Below are 18,813 nucleotides of genomic sequence, written 5' to 3' on the forward strand. Positions count from 1 at the left end.
GTTTTCCCGTCTTTTCTGTCCAGGATCAGAGCGTAAAACTTACAAACAGAAAAGCAAGAAGTCATTAATAGGACATTTATTTAAAAAAAAAAAAAAAGAAAAGAAGGGAGAAACAAAAAGGCATGAGAGGACGATTCAGATGTCATTTACATTTAAACTCAAAGAAACTGTTAAACAGCAACAGTTATGCACAACCATTTACACAACTTGTACAAATATCCCCTCCCTCCCCTTGGTAATTTGCAACTTTAATTCAAAATAACTTAAATAGATTTCTAGGTAAAAGTGCAAATCCTTTTGCATGAATGTCCGAGTAAGACCATGGTGACAGAGGATGACTCGATGAGCTCACTAGCTGCAGGGTGTTTCACTTGTAAGGCATCACAAGCACATTACAACATCTACAACTCTAAAGTATGGAGCACAGAAACGCAAAATGTTTTTTTAAATGTACAACAGTTTCACCATGCTTGATTATGATGACTTTCTTTGCATGGCTGAGCTCACACATTCTCTCTCATGCACATCCGTATTGTACTGGCAATATAATAGTCTCAAATCCTGTGATTTGACTGAGCCCTTTCCCTGTTAAGAGTGTGCTGCCCTGAATAAAACCTCCAAAAAATATGTTAGTTTACATTTTAGGGTTCTTGGTAATAAGTAATGTGGTATTGTTATCTCTTCAGTAGTGTTATTGTTTAGCGTTCAAAAACAGTCACCTACAGAAAATAAACCCCCTGTTCGGTGGTGAAGTAGTCCCGTTGTTTCTGGTTGGCATGACGAGGCGGTGTGGGTTTTACAGTCACAATGCGATGGTGACAAAATGTTTATACTTCAAAGTCTTAACAAGCATCCTCCCATCAAGAGTGAAGAGGATCAAACTACTAACCCAGGCACGCTACTCGGCCCTACATGCTTCTGTAATAACATGCAGTTGATGCAAAAACATAACGTCATCACCAAGAATAGTAAAGTATTATACAGCATATCCTTATGAAGCACTGGTCACCATGGTTTCTACAGGGCAGGAGGCTGGAAAGCAAATGTGTTTGGTGGTGAGAAAGGTCTTCATATAATTCCAATACAAACGAGAACGTATCAAGCATCGAGTCCTTGTGTACGGCTGTGCAGTTGTTCTGTAACTAGGACTTCTGCTCTGCTGCCGCTGCAGACTGGGCCGTGCTCTCTGGTTTGAGGATCTGATAGGTGATGAGGTACTCCGGGTAGGCCTGAGCGAAAACATGGCAACATATTAGTAGTAACATAAAAGAGATCCAAAATTATTGGAGAATTTGCAATGATTTCTCCGTTACCTGCTCTCCTCTGTAGATGACGTACTCGGCGTACGCTAAACCGTTAACGCTAGGTCGTCCGATTACCGAGTGGTGTCCTGGAGGGGCGTGGGCCATCTTCATGGCACTGAACTGTAGGAAGGACTTCCCCAAAGTTACCCGACAGAACAGCATTTGTCTAAAAACACGGATGAGAGGAGGGAGGTCAGGCACACTGGTCGAAGAAAAACAGCAAGAGAATCGAATGCGAGGAAAACAACCTGTGGCACAGGTAGCAGGATCTGTCTTTATGCGTCGGGCATCCCGTGCCGCCGCCGATACCGTAGACATACTGATTGCTCTTGGAGGAGTTTTCTGCAAAGTAGATCCCTGCTCCAAACATCCCTCCGATGTAGGCATGGCGCTCATCGAAGCCTTTGTGGATGATGGCGTTAATGAATGGAGAACCTGAAGGAAATGGGACACAATTTATACAGTGCCTCAGAACATTTATTCTCATTATTTGAATATTCCACATATGGTCCAGGGGTGCACCGATTGGAGTTTTACGGCCGCTTAGCGATCTTTTAAAAAAACAAAAACTGAGTTACTGATTTTGGCTGATGCCGATTTTTTTTGTCAAAAAAGTCACTCAGTTGGCAACAGTGGAGTGACTATTGTTAAGTGTGGTTAACCACACTTAATAGTGCAGTTAACCACTCCTCTTTCAAAGCAAAAGACCTTTGCGGAAGTAAATAATATTGCCAAATAAGATTGATTTCTCATTTGAACATCGGCCAATTACCAGTTTCCCAAACTTAAGGAAAGAAAAAAGAATCGGGGCCAATTTATCAGTGCACCCCTAATTTTGTCCCATTACAATTACAAAGCTCAGTGCATCTTATTACCATTTTATGTGACAAACCATAAACAGTGCGCAGTTATGAAGTAGATTCTGATCATAATGCAAGTTACCGTGAAACAACATGCGCTCGTTGTGATGGTTGTGGTTCTCGTCTGCAATCTCCTTCTGCCGGTGGGTGTAACGTTCCCTCAGCTTCTTATTTACCACCTTCTGAATCTGTGCAGCACAGAAGTCACACATTAGTCAGAAGACTGCCTCAACTAGCTAAACACTTAGTTTTCCTTTGGTTAATCGCAGAATTACAAACAAAAAATACCTTGATGATGTTGTATCTGCTGAAGACGCCACCGGCATTGCCTCCGTCCCTGTGCTCCCTGATTGTGCTTTGCATCTGAGACACAAACAGGATTTCAAATTTAAGACAATCAGCTCACAAACAAAATAACAAAATTGTTTTAGCACTATATATTTATATGGTAAGCAAACTTCTAATCAATACCTCTTCTTCTACAGACTGGTACTCTTTGTCATCAGGAGACAGGTCGATCAGGATGGTGCCCTGGTTGGCACAGTGGAATGTCAGGTACGGGTTGCCACCTGTAAAGTGAAAACAACCAATAAGGTTTTATTTGTTTTCTAAAATGTCTGGTGCAGGCAGTTCAGTCTCCCATGATGCTCCACCTTGTTGCCCCCCCAGCAGCCTCTCAACACCCTTGATAAGCTTGTGTCGATGGCCGTAAGCATTGATGCCGATCTCCTTCAGCTCCTCGTGGCCCATGTCGGCCAACACATCCAGCGTGATCTGGAGGCGAACATTGCAAAAAAAAAATGGGTGAGTAACCAGTTTTATCTACGAGTTACACAGATTGTTTCTGTTTTTAATTAAGCTTTTACTGACCTGCTCCCTCTCAAAGATGTCCCTTAGGTGCTCCAAGCCAAGGCTCTTCAGAAACTGACTAATGTTCATGTCCAACATTGCCACTATGTTGCAAGGAAACAAACAGAAAAACGTTAGACAGGACATTAAAAAGTATTTGATTCTTTGACTTTTACCTGGCTTTCTACTGTGAAAAATACATAATCCCTTAAATTATTATTATTTTTCTGTTTTGTGTGAAAAAATAGTGTGAAAAAAAGGTTTCACACTATTTTTAATGTCAGACAAATGTAACCTATGAATACACAGAAAGCACACTTCAAATTATTTCACTTATTGAGGGGGAAAAAAAGCTAACCACACAGACTTGGCCGTATGTGAAAATATTCTTTTGGAGTTATTTACACATGCGTAGCTTAGAGTACAATTATACTTGAATGCACCCCGGAGTTGAGCCTTAATACAGCTTTATAGGGGCCCTGGAGTTTACTAGAAATGGGCCCCACCTATTTTAAACATCTTCAGCATTTCTTCCTGACAGACCTGTAATACCAAAAACCTGTGTGACAATCTAAAGCATGCTGAAAGAGCTAGAAAGGAAATCACCCTGAAATCTAAAACAAAATCTAGAACAGATGAGAAACTCATCGACATTAATTAGAGCTGAATCCAGTGTAGATGCTGCGGTATAACTCTAAATTAAATAATTTAGAAAAAGACTAACAGTTATTGCAAATACTTGATTGCAATTTTTGCCGCAAAGGTTGGCAGAACCAGTTATTAGGATTAGAAGACGACAGGAAAAATTGTATACTGATTGGAAGTGTGAAAAAAAATCCAAAAATAGAAGAAATCTGTAAGGGGACATATATTTTTTTTTTTGTTAAAACATTGTACATTTATTAAACTGCCTGGTGTTTCCTGTGACCATCACAGTAAACCTACTTTCTCCTTCCTTGCGGTCAGTTCCTGAGGCTCCGTCTGCCACCCCAGAAGCCCCGGCGGCGGCGGCAGCGGCCAGCTCAGTCAGGGGCCCAGCGAGGTTGTCTATGCTGCTGGCTGCTGACAGACAGGACGGCGTGGATGCTGGCGAGATGACTGAAGCACTGACCACTGTGGCCTGAGGCTTGAAGCAGCTCGGCAACGCGTCCGGAGGCATGGCGTCCATCAGGAGTGCTCTGATGTCGTCAGCCTGGAGAAACACAAGACACAACCCAGAAAAACATTTCTGTCATTTCAACAAAGTAATAAGCTCCACCCGTCCCACACATAACCTCTCTTTCTCCTACAGAGAGACATACCGTGGCCAGGTCCAGAGCCGTCTGGCCCTCTTGGTTCTTCATGGTGGGGTCAGCTCCATGGGCCAGCAGGAGAGCGCAGAGCTGCGTGCGGCCTTTCTGGGCCGCCTCGTGGAGAGGTGTGAAGGCCCATTTGTCTGTGGCGTTTACACACGTGTTGTATTTGATCAGCAGGGCTGCAATGTCCACATGCTGTTACAAAGAAAAAGAAGACGAACATGATGAGGAAGTTGCTCAGGTTCATTAACTCCTAAAGCAAAATATAAATCACAACAGCCCTGAAACGGTATTAGTAAAACAAACTGGTATTTTGCACAACAGGAACGTAGCAACAGATTGATTTCAACTGTTAAAAGTGAGACAGGCATCAATTTTCAAATTAAAGTGTTTGGGTTTTTTAATAATTTAATAGAAAAATATGAAATAAGTAAATATGGACCCAGAACCAAAAAATATTAATATACACAGCCATGGCTGTAAAAAAAAAACAAAAAAAACCCACGATAGATCAGCCCCTTCAAGAAGTCTACTTAGTTGTAAATTTTGCGAGTACTTTTACTTTTCACTAAATCTGACCAATCACCTGAATGTTTTCTGTATTTCTTTCTTTCCTGACCAATCACTGCAACTCGGCTGAATTTTGACCAATGCTCTCAACCTCCTAATTTAACTTCCTGTTCCACGGCGTCTCGTGAAAGCTGAACCTTTCAGATGAAAATGTGGCGCTAAACGATTACATTTGCCTTTTTTTAAATTCCAAAAACAACTAAGACGTTCTGCAGGATTTGCTTATACTGTGTAAATAGTTCAACATGTTATTTGCACTTTAGACACTAACTCCGTTAAAATCATGTTGTTTTTTTCGGGGAAGGTCATGTGCAGCAATTTAAACGTTTTTGTAAAACCGTGGTGTGGCAAAAATAAAAGCTTTTTTAAGCTGCACATTTTTTAATGTGCAACTTTGTAATGTTTTGAAAAAGGCGCTGCAAATTATTTTTTTGCATTTTAGGTTGCAACAATCTAAAAAAACAAAACATGGCAACACCCTGGAGGGACTGATTGATTTATTATCATTATTAATCAGAAAAGTCATGTAATGATGAAAAATAAAAAAGTCAAAATCTAACCTCAGGATTGGAACAAAAGTCATGTTTATAAATCATCAACACCCCCATGAGACTGACCCCATATGAAGCAGCATTATGAAGAGGGATCAATCCTCCTTTGTCTTGGGCGTTGACGTCGGCCCCGTGCTCTAGGAGATACTCTGCCACCTCAAGGTTGTTATAACCGGCTGAGGAGGAAAAAAAGAAATATTAAAATGAGAAAAAAATGCTAGTCTAGGAAATGTTTTAGCAGTAATACTTGGAGTAGTGTAACATTAAACCTAAATCAGCTTTGTGGCGTCTGTACCTGCTAGATGGAGAGGCGTGGAGTTGCGCCCCTGGGCATCTCTACAGTTGATATTCTCAGGAGAGCAAAGTTTCTGCACCCTGGCGAGGCAGCCCTTCTTAGCAGCGTCCAGCAGGGCGGCGTCCCCACGCAGCAGGTCCTGGATGTCCGTGTCCCCGTCCTTCACCATGTCCAGAGGGATGTTGCCGTCACGGTTCTTCTTGGTGGGGTCCGCGCCATGCTGAAAAACACGTCACAGAATATTTAGTTTGCAGAGGGCTTCATTCCAACCATCCACCACCAGATTCATCCTTGGAAAACTCTACAGGAAGCATAATGGACCCTCACTTTGAGGAGAAGCTTGCAGATCTCATATTTTCCTTTGGCTGCAGCCTCATGAAGCGGCGTGAACTTCCAAAGGTCGGCCACATTGACGGAGGCTCCGTGTCTGACCAGCAGCTCGGCCACTTCGTAGTGACCGTAGGAGCAGGCGTTGTGGAGGGGAACCAGGCCGCTAAAAATAAAAAAAATTAAAATATTTATGTCTAGAATCAAGGTAATAAAACTGATGTGTTGCTAGTAAAAGATAGAAGTTTAAAAACACTAACCCTTTGTCTTTGGCATGGACATCAGCTCCATGGTGAAGCAGGTACTCCACGACGGCCACCCGATTGTAACCGGCTGCAAAGTGAAGGGGGGTGGAGTGGCGACCCTCAAGGTCCCGGCAGTTTACGTTCTGAGGGGAGCAAAGTTGCTGCCAAACGGCAAAGATACATTAGGAATTTAAGCAACATGTCGAAGTGTGACCTAAAGTTTTAACCCTGTAAGACCCGGTGTTGTAATACTGCAGCATCTCTGTTTCAAACAAGGGAGCAAAAAAAGACAAACGTTGACTTCTCTTATAGCATTTCAAGACACTATTAGTTAAGTCCTTGAAGGCTATTAGATAGGAAATCTGCATACTGTTCCCCCCCACAGGTCACAAAATACCACACCCTGAAAAACTTCAGCTGAGAAAGATGCCTGGGATTCACTGCAACAGATAATTAAAAAAAGTAAGTAAAATGTCTTTATCATAATTACTATGTCTAGAGCATATATACATATGTAATTTTTGTGCAACAAAATGCAAAACAATTTTATATAATTACAAAACCATACAAAATCAATAAAGAATAAACAATGTAAAAACATGTTTTCATCTCCAAAGTACTCCAAAAGGTCAAACTTTTATTTTTTTCATGTTTTTCTATTTCTGGGTTTTCCAGGGTTAAGAGACAAAAATAAGTTTTTATGGAAACATAAGATGACTATTTTATTAAAAATGTCTTGAGGAGTGCAAAAACAAACAAAAATATAATAATAAAGAGGTACTGGGGTGATTTTTTTTGTGGACATTTTTGGATAAATAACTCCATCTTACAACTTGCATAATTCTGCTGCATTTTTGAATCTGTAGATAGCTCTTCAATAGTGGATATTTTTCAAATTCAAATTTAAAAATACTTTATTGATCTCAAAAAGAAATTAAATGTCGTAACTGATGTTAATTCAAATTCTTCAGGTTACAACATATAAAAAAAATCTGTACTCAACTACAAAATTCTTCGATCTAGTGAAAATAACTAATTTATAGCATGTTCTGTTGAGTCAGGGAACTTACCTGCACTGTGTCCAGGTCTCCTGCTTTGGCAGCTTCCAGGAACCTGTAGTCCACGTCAGAATTCCTGGTGGGAACATTTTCTGGGAAAAACAATTAAAGAATGATCAAAAAATAAGACAGTTAGCCATAACCAAGCAATAAAATCCAGATCTTAACACCACAAAATCTGTCCAACACTGACATAAAAGTCTAAACACCTGAAAAATCCCCTAAAATAACTGGGATACTGATTACCATTCAGAATTTGCTGCACAGCTTCGTTTCCCATCTGGGCTGCGGTGAAGCCCTGTAGAGACACGATGGACGGGTCGGCTCCGTAGCTGAGCAGCAGCTTGCAGGTCTGGATGTGACCGGCCAGCGCCGCCCTGTGGAGAGCCGTCTGTCCCAGAGTGTCCGCTGCATTCACCTGAAGTTACAGGAGCAGCAACACAAACTAGTAACTCATCATATTCCGACTTTTCTACCAGAGCGGGATAGAAACGTGACAGACCTTCGCTCCGTGTTTCTGCAGAACCTCCAGGATGTCGTTGTGAGCTCTCTCGGCAGCAACATGCAGGGGAGTCATGAAGCTGAAGCACATTAAAGAGTGGAGCTTCAGTATTTTGTTTGCTGGTGTTTTCATTACGTCCTCATTTTACAAGTTATTCCACACAGAGTAAGATTGCCGTCTTACTCTTTGTTCTTCTCGTTGATGTTGGCGCCTTTACGAAGCAACAGCTCCGTCACCTGTTTTCTCTTCGGATGAGGGGACGCCACCGCGCAGTGCTGGAACACACACCTTTAGCATCAGTCCACTAAAACCTCAAAGTGTTACTAAAATCTGTTGCTAAAACTGCATTTCATCATATCTAACAGAACAATGCTGGTAAAAAAACAAAACAAAACAAAAACAAAGGACTTTTGGGCATATGTTGAACTGTGAAAAGATTCTGAAAATGCAGTGGAAAGCTCTTCTGTTTCTTACCAGAGCTGTCTCGTTGCTTTGAGGATGCTTGAAGCCGATGATCTCCAAAGCCAGAGTCTTCTTCACTTTGGCCATATCGGCTTCACGGGCTGCCTGCAGTAGCGAGTGACCTTTGAACTCGTCTATGTTGAAAAAGAGAGGCAAATGGGAAAATGATGCTGGTTTGAAAACCTGCAGCCTTTAGGAGCTCGACACATAACAATGATGGATGTTTTCCTGGCTTACATTTCTACTAATTCCAGACTCTTATTCAAGTTTTAAACACAAAAGTTGACCGTTTCTACAGCAGTCAGGATTAAAATATGGAAACTATTAAAGCATCAAAATGAAAATTTGGGGTAATAACAGTATTACTTATATTTTCCCTACCTTTTCGACATTGAAAAAATGACCACACATAAACATTGCTGCTTAGTTTCAGTAAAACACCCACAATCTTGCGTCGCTATCACATGACCACCCTGCTCAATTCTCAAAATACAAACAGCAAGAAGACAGAAATAAACACCGGGTTCTTTATGAGCCAAGTTCTACTTATCGGACCAATATGTTATAAATGTGTAAGAACAGCCGTTACTGACGTTGATGAAGATACATCAAACATCTTTAACGGTGACTAGGAATGCACCAACATGAAAATTTGGGCCGATATCGACCCAAAGCGCATATACAAACGGCAATAAGATGGTAATAAATATCAGAAATTGATATTGACTCAGTTTTACTTATATTAAAAAATGACTAACATCAAATCGACAAATAGATTAATGGTGCATTGGAGGGACAATGACAGCTTAATCAATGGATGATGAATAAGATGGATAAATAAAACAACATATAAAAGTTTGAGATTCATTCTACTCGACCCTAAATCTAAAGGTCGACTCCAACTGAGAAGAAACTCACAGGTCAGCCTGTCTTTGAGCTCTGGGGTCGGGGCCATGTCCACGGCACTCTTGCTGTGACAGTTTAACAGCGTGGGATCGGCGCCGTGGCTCAGCAGCAGGGAACACACCTCCACCCTGTTTTTAGACGCAGCCTCGTGCAGAGGGGTGAACTGCCACAGGTCCATGGCATTCACACAGGCTCCATGCTGTGGGAGGAAAAGCCTGTCAGAGCATTTCACAAACATTTCGAGTTTCAAACAATTATTTCCAAACAAAGTGTGTCTTGGCTAATCTCATGATTCCTAGACATTGCTCTCAATCCTGTTTCTATGCAACAAAGTTCAACTTACTTTAAGCAGAAGTTCAGTGACTTCGTAGTGACCATACGAGCAGGCGTTATGAAGAGGCACCAGGCCGCTGCAGGACAAGACACACATGACAACAGGAAACTGGGCACTCTGGTTTTGTCTACTTCCTTTGAGAGCCACTCACCCTTTGTCCTTGGCGTGAACATCGGCGCCGTGCTGAAGGAGGAGCTGAACAATGCGGACCCGGTTGTAGCCTGCAGCCAGGTGGAGGGGCGTGGACTGCAAGAGAGGACTGCCTGTTAGCCCATACACACGCAGGCATTCTCTCTCACACACTCACAGATCAGGCAGGCTTAGTGTCTACTGTCTCCAATGGCAACAAGTGGCTGATTAGAGCCAGAAGCAAAATTGCTACTGCAGGCTGTGCCGGGTGAGTTGCAGATGAATGGCTGATTTGATGATGCAAGTTCAGCAGAGTTTGAGGGCAAGCCCAGCACAAATAAATAAGACTTATTCCGTTGCTCAGGATATTATGCCATTCAAATCGGCAATAAAAAGAATCATCCTGACTGCTCACCTTAAATATCTTTCAATTAAATAAATAAATAAATAATAAAAAAAACAACTTTCGGTCGGAGAGATTAACAAGTGTGTTTTATGCAGTGAGTAGAGCAAAAAGAGTAGTTACTTATTATGAAAATATGGTTGGGATGCATTACAGTTGGGATGCAACAGTGGCCTAATTTATATTCATTCAGCTCCATTTATGTCAAATGTTAAAATGATTATATATATATATATATATATACAGTATATATATATAATGATTTGACATGTTCAATTGAATCTAACTGAATGTTTAGGGTCCTCCTCTTCTGGAAGGTAAAAATCGGCCTAAATCTAACATTTTTGCAGCCAATAGCAGGAATATGGCTCAGAATTACCCTTAGTTAAGATTCCATCCCTCTTACATCAACTCTGTCTCTGCTATAGAAACACACCGCTCAGCGCATGATGCTGCTTCTGCCGTGTTTAATGGAGAAGATGGCGAACCTCCTAAGCCTACATGAAACAAGTGGTTGTTTTTTTGTTTTTTTAGACCACACACCAGTTGAATGTTTGCTAACTAGATGATTTCTGAAGCCAACAGTGTACATTTAATTCTATGTAGAGGTACCAGGACACTACGTCTCGTTCATGTTTTCTAATCCCATCAAATCCCAACTGTAACTGGACGCGGAAAAGCTGGAGTAAAAAGCAAGCCGAGATTGAAAAAAGAAAGCCTGCTGCAAGGGTAGAAGAAAACAAATCATATGGATTCATTTAGATCAAGAAAAATCAACATTAGTAAATGCAAAGCTGTGGTTCCAATTCTTCCAAAATCAGGCTTTTAAACTAAAAAAAACAAAAGGGGCATCATTTCAAGTTTCATGCAGTGATGTTAATGTCAAACCCAAACGAGGCCAAAGTGTAACATCTCAAACCAGAGTGGTGGAGTCAAACTGATGAGGCATTTTGCATTGTGGATCATTCAGCATGGCATGGAACAAGCAATTATAAGCTTTTACAATAAAAGGGCAGCACAGCTCCTGAATGATGTTGAGTGAAATGAAGTTAATTTACTGCATAAACTGATTGGACAGGGGATGTGAGGAAGGAGGCACAAATTTCACAATGACAACTCCATGATTTGCTTGACAAGATGCAGAGAGGCGGGCCCTGAGGCATGCATGAGAAGTTGTCAAAAAAATAAATTAGAAACCCAACCAGATACAGGCTGACCGAGTGATTCACAGAAGTGTGGGTGAGTGTGCAGAGAATAGAGGACAGACGCCAAAAGACAAGCAGGCAGTGGACATTTTGAACTCCTCTCCAGCTTTGAAGAGACGCGTCGTCACCATGACAACATCTCAGCTCATTCAAACAGCACGTCGCTCTCGCTCACACAGCCACTTCCGCGCGCACACACACACCAGAGGAGCGTCAGGGTAGGATACATGAGTGACCCGCGTACCCAGGTCCATGATGTGCAATTAACAAGTGACAGGCAGCTTATTGGTCAAATTAAAACAAAACAAAAAATGATGGATTAAAAAGAAATAAAAACAAAAATAAAGATCACAACAGTGCATCAATCAAGTGGCCATTATCAAGGTCAACTTACCAGCATTTTTTGTGAGGTTGACTGATCGACAAATGTTGCCAGAGTCACACGGAAAACAAAACGAAACACAAATTACAAAATGACAGCATCTTGTCACAGAAATTTCCCTCTCTCAATCTAAGTCAATGAAAAACAAATATTTATTTTTATTAAAAGAAAAAATAATAACACTCATCTGTAAAAATGTGACAGAATAAATGCAGGACATCGCCAGAAAGAGCTGGGAGATGCTGCTAATCTGAAATGTGCCCAAAGACCCAAAAATAAACCAAACAGCATAGAGAAGAAGAAGAAGAAAAAAAATCTACATATGACTGAAGATCACGACCCTACTGGGTCGACCACATTTATTGGTACTACAGTAAAGACCTCTAAAAAAAATTAAATAAATAAAAGCCAGCAAATAATTAAGTTAATAAATCCATCTTTTATTCCAGAAGTGTAAGCACACAATCAAAGTTTGAATAATCCAACCTCTAATTTGAGCACACGTGTTAAGGACGGGAAGAAAAGCCAATGGTAAGTAATAATAAAACTAATTGTTAAACAAAAACAATAAAGGTCTCCTTAAGAGCTCCCATCTTACAACTCTTTGAATTCACCTTTGTTCCAGGAAACCTCAATCAAATGGCTGATACGTTCTAAATTAAGAGATGAGAGAATTTAGTGCGTCAACTTGAGACGCTTTACCCAAATTTAGTTAAAAATTGTTATTTCTTAATTCAAACATTTTTCCCCATCACTGAATAAATATACTGAAATTAAAAGGTATGTTTTTGCCTCTATTTTCTATGTTATATTATGCCACTGCAATAAAAGATGAATTTATTTTAAGGCTTTTCAAATCTGTGCCATTCAATAAATGTGGCCGGCGCAGCACGATGCGATAGAGTTGGGATTTCAGTGAGAAAGAAGTTGCTGATTGACACCTTATGAGTTATTCATAAAAAAGGCCCGAGCATATGTAGAGAAATTATATTCATATCTTCAAAGATTAATGCCTGGAAGTATAAGAAAGACGGCAACAACAACAAAAAAGAAATCCACCCATGTTAAAAAAAAAAGTGCACCTTATATTATTTTTGTCCACAAGTGTTTCAGTGTGTACATCTTCCACCATGATTATTAATGGAAAGGAAACGGTATTTTCCAACAATGTGGATAGATTTAGGGAAGAACAAGGAACTTTGTGGAATATAATGGACTAAAACGTTTCTTGTTGCGACCCAACATTTGTGCCCTCCGACTCAAAGCGACCTCTAGAAGAGGAGACAACGCTACCAACAAAACCACACCAGGATCCAAACGTGATGGAAGACATTTCAGCTGGAACTAAAATGGGAATTTGTGCCAACACTATTTTTTGGTGAACAAACAGAATCATCATGGAGCTATCTCATCTTGTCTAATGGTTTGGACTTTGAAATAAAAGAGCAGAAATTAAAATTTTTAGTATGTGCACCTTCAAGGAATAAAATCAGAAGATCAAGACGGTTGAAGGGACGGGCACAGGTGGCCTTCCAGAATGTTCTGGCAAGCATTCATAATTACAAAGGGCGTTTAAATTATATAAAAGTTTTTTTTTTGTGAGAGTTGATACTCTTACTCTCAAAAATTCATACCCTACATCCTCTTTACAAACTAACCCAGCGATTATCAGACTGCAGTAGTGAACGGTTCAGCTAGCGCTCCTGCTGCTTCCTCTATTCAGAGACAAAACATCCATTTGGAAACTCAAAACAGCACTTTGAGTTGACAGGACAGTGTAAAAGGAGTCGTTAATAAGGTGCAGCACAGCTGGCTAATTTACCTTGCGGCCATCACTGGCATGACAGTTGACATTTAATGGAGTCAGCAGTGCCATCAGCTTTTCTTCATTCCCACTCCTGAAAACACACCAACCATCAACCCGACAATAGACATCTGACATCACGGTTCTTTTGGGCTTCGGGGAGGGAAAACGTACGTTTGCCGTGCAGCTATTTATTTTGCATTTTCAATAGCAACATGCAGCTAGAAAAGTACTCGCCCAGCAGTTTAATTTCTACCTGAAACAAATTTGTCATTTCACATTTCTGCCTCCAGCTGCGTATACTGCTGGAAACAAACTCACCTCGCTGCTTCCAGAAGTTCATCCTTCTTGTATTCACCTAAAAGAACAAAAAAAAAAACAACACTGTTAAAGTGAGGCATTTTAAACACTGTGGGTTGACATTTCTTTATGGTGGAGATAGATTTAGAATCAATTATGGATGCTGCATCCATGTTGGGGTGGGAGGAACCAGTTGGGACTCAGACATGCTGAGTTTTGCTCATACTACACTTTGGTTCAAATGTGCCGACAATTTCCGTGCATTGCCATTAAATAAGTTATGAAAATTGTTTTTGTTTGAATCATTGCTAAGGAGCTGCAATTCTTTTACAGAATCAGAACATTTACGATGCTCCATTACGTTTAAAGGGGGGAATAGTATTTTCCAGGCACACATCCATGCTAATTTATAGCACCTCCTGTAAGCTACTTTTGTTTTACTTAATGGTAGACTGACCCAAGGTCATATGTAGCTCATGCACTCTACTGCGAAAAAAAAGTTTTTGCCTGCAAAGAAACAAAGGAATCCAGTCAGAGTTTCTTCAAAATATTGCACCCCAGTACATATAAGTGCAGAGACTATGAATTTGCCTCTAGATTGGACACGGCATTGCTTTAAAGAACTTGTTGCATTGCGTCTGCGGACACAATGACTACATGTCTGTCGCTTCCTTCAGCTTTAGCCATTAGACCTCCTTCAATATTTTTCAAAAATGTTCACTTTTCTCTAAGTTACCAGAAAATCCTGAGCAAAATAAATAAATAAATAAAACCCCTTTATGAACTCACAAAATATTTGCTTCAAGCAGCAAGTATGTCAGATCATCCCTCAATCAATGATATATAATCTTGTAAAAAAGACTGATTTGTCTAGTCCTAAGATACAGAAAATATGCAAGATGGTCAGTATATAGAAAACAAGAAGAAAAATATGGCAAAAAAACATGCCTTTGCTCAAAAAAAATAAATTAAAAAAGTAGTTTTTACGAATGAGTACATAAACAGTAGTGCTTGTAGTCAAATTGCAGCATTTAAAGGGACACTAAAATAAAAGGCGTAGGCATAATCAGGAAGTGTGCTGCTGACGAGCTACAAGGTACTGACCTGTAAGAACAGCCTTAGCTGATGGGTCAGCAAGATCAAGAGCTGATTTTCCATCGGTGTTGCGGATGTTTGGATCAGCTCCATGCTGGAGTAATACTATGTTAAAAGAGGGTGAGATCAATACAACTTCAATAATTTAACTACTGCATATTTCATTCATGAGGCATTCAGCCAACCAAGTGCTGTATTTAAGGGAAACAGAGCAAATTATTTAGTGTCAAAACTCTTAATTTAAATTCTGCACCATCACATTTCTACTTTAAAACATGAAGGTAAGATTTTCTGCTCAGACATTCTCAAAGATGTTCTTTCATATTTCCAAAAATCGCAAATGCTCAAATAAAAAGCGGCAGGGCCTCTTACCGATGCACACATCTATCTTCCCCTTGATGGCAGCCTCATGCAGTGGGGTGTAGTTCCAGTTGTCTCGGGCATTGGGATCTGCACCTTGACACAAGAGGAGGCTGACCACCTCTGCGTGCCCGAAGGAGCAGGCATTGTGTAGCGGGATGAGACCACCGTCATCCCTGGCATGAACATTGGCACCTGTCTGTAGAAGATGCTCCACCACATCTTTTCTACCAAAACCTAAAATAATTTTTTTTAAAAGTCAGCAGAAATCACAAATGGAAAACAGGAAGGATGTTAAAATATCTGGGAGGCTGCGACTACATTCAATGACAGTGACTAATAATTCTACCTACAATATTTGTACTCTACAAATGAAAAAGAGGATATTTTTTACCTTTTCAACGACAATATCTGAAGCTCTATGTTTGTCCATGAGTAGCCAATATTGAAAATGTTTTTTTTTTTCACTAAACCTGTGCCTGCATATTAGGGGTGTAGCAATACCATAATCTCACGATACTCTGATCACAATACAATATACATCACAGTATTTGGCAAACAATACAATTTGATACGATTCGATGCACTTTTACGATTTTCTGAAAGACTTTAGAGGGACAGAGTGATTTTAGTGACATTTTGTGTTCCATAGACTTGGATTTACTTAACTGAAAACTGATTAAAAGCACCAACTACACAATATCTGACTCTGATTGGACAGAGACTAAGAGTCAACAGCTGGACAAAATGAATCAAAGATGCAGTGATAAAATTAGTTTCTGTCACTTAATTCATGTGGATTTGACATAAAACTCAAAGTTTCAACAGGGATCCAGGAGCTGAGTGAGGAGATTATCAGCCTCTGTAGACTCTCAATATGCAAATGATTGTACTTATGTTTTTCTTTTGGACATACTGTGGCTGCATTTTGGACCTTGAGTTACAGAAAAACAAAATCTGATTTGGAAAAATGTTAATTTTTTTCACTGTGAAACGTTCAAGTATTCATAACGAATGGTTTCTATAATTTAGAATGACAACATATATTAACGTAATTTAAAAACTGGTGTGTAATTTATAATGTGCACTTTAATTACAAGTTGGAAGTGAGATTGGGGGAGGCGAAGTCTTGTTGTTACGCCGTCACAAACCAGACATGTTAAAAAGACTGTATAAGCCTATGGACCCCTATGGTTTAACGTATGGATAGTCACAGATGAAAAATCCATACCTTCCAGGAGTTGGGGGAATCAAAAAATATCGTAGAATCGATATAATTATACAGCTGTACTGCATATGTTAACACAGATTTTGTAGAGCCTACCATTTCAATTTATTTCAGATCATGTTAATCACATTTGATCTTGTAAATGTCAGTATATAAAGACGTATGTATATAAATTTAAACCATACTTGAAAATATGATAGTTAAAGTAACATAACGTTACTTTTCATTATTGCTTTTTAAGTAAAGGGGTTTCGTAGTCACACTCATGACTGAAATAAGCCATATTTTTAATTTTAATATAGTTTATCCTCTTTATATTATGCATCTACTTAAAATACCCAGAATATTTCATGTTACATGTGCAAGTAATGAAGACAAATTTACTTTTTTCATGCTGAAGTTGACTATGTAATCTGGACTCTGAGTCTGTAATAAAATCTATCTATCTATCTATCTATCTATTTGACTGGTTTAATGTGTCTTTAAGTATGTAATGAGTGCCACATTCGGCTTTGGAAGAAACTAATTCACAAAACTGTTTTTGATCCTGGAAGAAAATCTGTCATTGAGATTAAGCAAAGCAAAAAGTCCAAGAATAAAGACAAATGTTAGGCGAAGCTGTACTAATTTTCCAACAAGTAAAAATTCAACCAAAAAAAACTACGTCACAAAAAACACCCCTTGAAGTAGTTTGGCCACAGGAAAGTAATTAAATAAACTTGCTCAAAAACTACTGTAGATGCATAAACAACTTGCTAACACGAGCTAAATTTTGGTTACATTTTGTCCTGTTCAGATGTTTGAGTTTACTGACTACTGAATGTCTGATAAACAAAACGAGGAGAGCGTCACAACAAGCTAGTCAACACTAAGACGGGTAAAAAAAAAAGAAAAGAAAAGGTGGACATAAAGCGTGTTAAAATGTTATATTTGGGCCCCGAGGACAAACAGGCAAACCGTAATCACATTGCAATAAACGTAACGTTGCTAACTGCCTGCAGTACCCCATCTTGGCGACTACCCTGTCTGATTAGCTTAGCTCATCCTTACCCGCAGCGAAATGCAGCGGAGTTGATTTTCGACCAGCCATGTCCTTTGCGTTTACATTCACCGAATCCACAAGTCTCTTAACGCGGGACACATCTCCGTTTCGACAGGCCTCGAACAGCTCCCTGAAGGCCCCGACGACTCCGCTGCTACCGTCGATGGGGCTGGTGGCTCCGGAGCCGGGGCTTGATACGCCGCTGCTACCTCCGCCTGATGTAGTCGAGGTAGAGCTCGCACTGCTCACCAAGACCGGGACTGGTAGGTCCGGGGAGGCCAGAGCCACATCTACCCCTCCGCTGCACTCCCTCTCGCTCTCCGAGGAACCGACGGCCGGGGATAGCAGAGCCATGGGCGGCGAGGCCGGGGAAGCCCCCGAAAGGGAGCCGTTTCTCGGTGGAGATTGAAACGTAGTCTGTTGTTGTTGCTGCTGCGAAGAGCGACGAGACACCGCCATTACAGCAGCTCGGAGGCGACAATAAAAACTGCTCCTCCTTTCCGGTGAAAGTGCTTCAGTTTCCTGTCAGCTGTTTACTTCCAGCCAGGGCACAGAAGGAAGAAATGTTCCGACAAAAAAATAAAAAAAACAACTAGGAAATTCAGCCAGAAAAAATAGTTTAAATAAAATTTAAGTGAGCCACTTACTTTCACTTCAGTGCAAGCATCGAATAAGATGGAAACAAAATGTATTTATATGAAACGTGTTTTAAATTTCTAACAACGCCACAAACTATTGGATTATGTACCGTGCACTGAAATTAAAACGTGTTAAAATGTTAACACATTTTAATATCATTAAAAATATACATATATTTTCATGTTCTCTTGAATTTTCATTGTTTTGAAGACCTAAAAGTGTGAAACCAATAATACAATATAGGCTTGCCCAAAGCAATACTAAACATATTCAACTGTTTCTCATCTTCCTCATTCACACAATGATCATTTGACAAACGTTTTATATTAAACACTTGAATACCTGATAAAGCCACAATATGTCAGCAGTGCGCGTGACTGTCATCGTTGCTTTCACCTGTTTGAAATTTTTATTTTTTTTACTTCAGTCAGTTTTCATTTGGAAAGACGTTTAAGACATGACGTTTTTTTTCTTTAAAACAGATCAAGACGCAGTGGATTTTTTGCTATTTTTTTTAAAAGACTGGGTGTTTTATATGGATTCCACCCAAGTCAGAGTAAGTTAACTGTATGTCATTGATTGGTGTCGTTTATTCAGCAGCTTTTGTAGTCAGTTTAAGACTTATCTTATTTGTATGGAGATATACTAAATAAAAATCAGAAAGTATT

The 18,813-nt window shown here is 40.0% G+C and overlaps 1 protein-coding gene across 2 annotated transcripts; it reads right to left on the reverse strand.

Moving 5' to 3' along the window:
* Positions 1 to 67: 67 nt before the first annotated feature.
* LOC102226607 (tankyrase-1) lies at positions 68 to 18,030 on the reverse strand. Of its 2 annotated transcripts, XM_005814362.3 has the most exons (28): positions 17,515 to 18,030; positions 15,249 to 15,473; positions 14,886 to 14,981; positions 13,803 to 13,839; positions 13,500 to 13,575; positions 11,690 to 11,710; positions 9,710 to 9,804; positions 9,568 to 9,634; positions 9,237 to 9,423; positions 8,331 to 8,452; positions 8,040 to 8,131; positions 7,857 to 7,935; positions 7,601 to 7,772; positions 7,367 to 7,446; positions 6,312 to 6,457; positions 6,052 to 6,217; positions 5,725 to 5,944; positions 5,496 to 5,605; positions 4,315 to 4,503; positions 3,959 to 4,205; positions 3,035 to 3,117; positions 2,818 to 2,938; positions 2,636 to 2,733; positions 2,453 to 2,527; positions 2,247 to 2,352; positions 1,553 to 1,739; positions 1,314 to 1,470; positions 68 to 1,229 (listed from the first exon to the last, which is right to left on the reverse strand). In XM_005814362.3, the coding sequence occupies exons 1-28, from the start codon at positions 17,963 to 17,965 to the stop codon at positions 1,143 to 1,145; spliced, it is 3,792 nt and encodes a 1,263-aa protein (XP_005814419.1). In that variant the 5' UTR covers positions 17,966 to 18,030; the 3' UTR covers positions 68 to 1,142. The 2 variants fall into 2 exon arrangements, with proteins under 2 accessions (XP_005814419.1, XP_023199220.1); XM_023343452.1 differs by lacking the exon at positions 11,690 to 11,710.
* Positions 18,031 to 18,813: the final 783 nt, after the last annotated feature.

Source organism: Xiphophorus maculatus, chromosome 12, assembly GCF_002775205.1.
Source record: "Xiphophorus maculatus strain JP 163 A chromosome 12, X_maculatus-5.0-male, whole genome shotgun sequence".
NCBI classification, from domain to species: domain Eukaryota; kingdom Metazoa; phylum Chordata; class Actinopteri; order Cyprinodontiformes; family Poeciliidae; genus Xiphophorus; species Xiphophorus maculatus.

Bases quoted from the DNA above. Each gene is read 5' to 3' on its own strand.
- LOC102226607 (XM_005814362.3), bottom strand. From the start codon at position 17,965: ATGGCGGTGTCTCGTCGCTCTTCGCAGCAGCAACAACAACAGACTACG. The intron at 7,447-7,600 runs GTAATCAGTATC...TGTTTTTCCCAG, and splicing joins TGTGCAGCAAATTCTGAATG to AAAATGTTCCCACCAGGAAT. The intron at 6,218-6,311 runs GTTAGTGTTTTT...TTTTATTTTTAG, and splicing joins GTCCATGCCAAAGACAAAGG to CGGCCTGGTTCCCCTCCACA.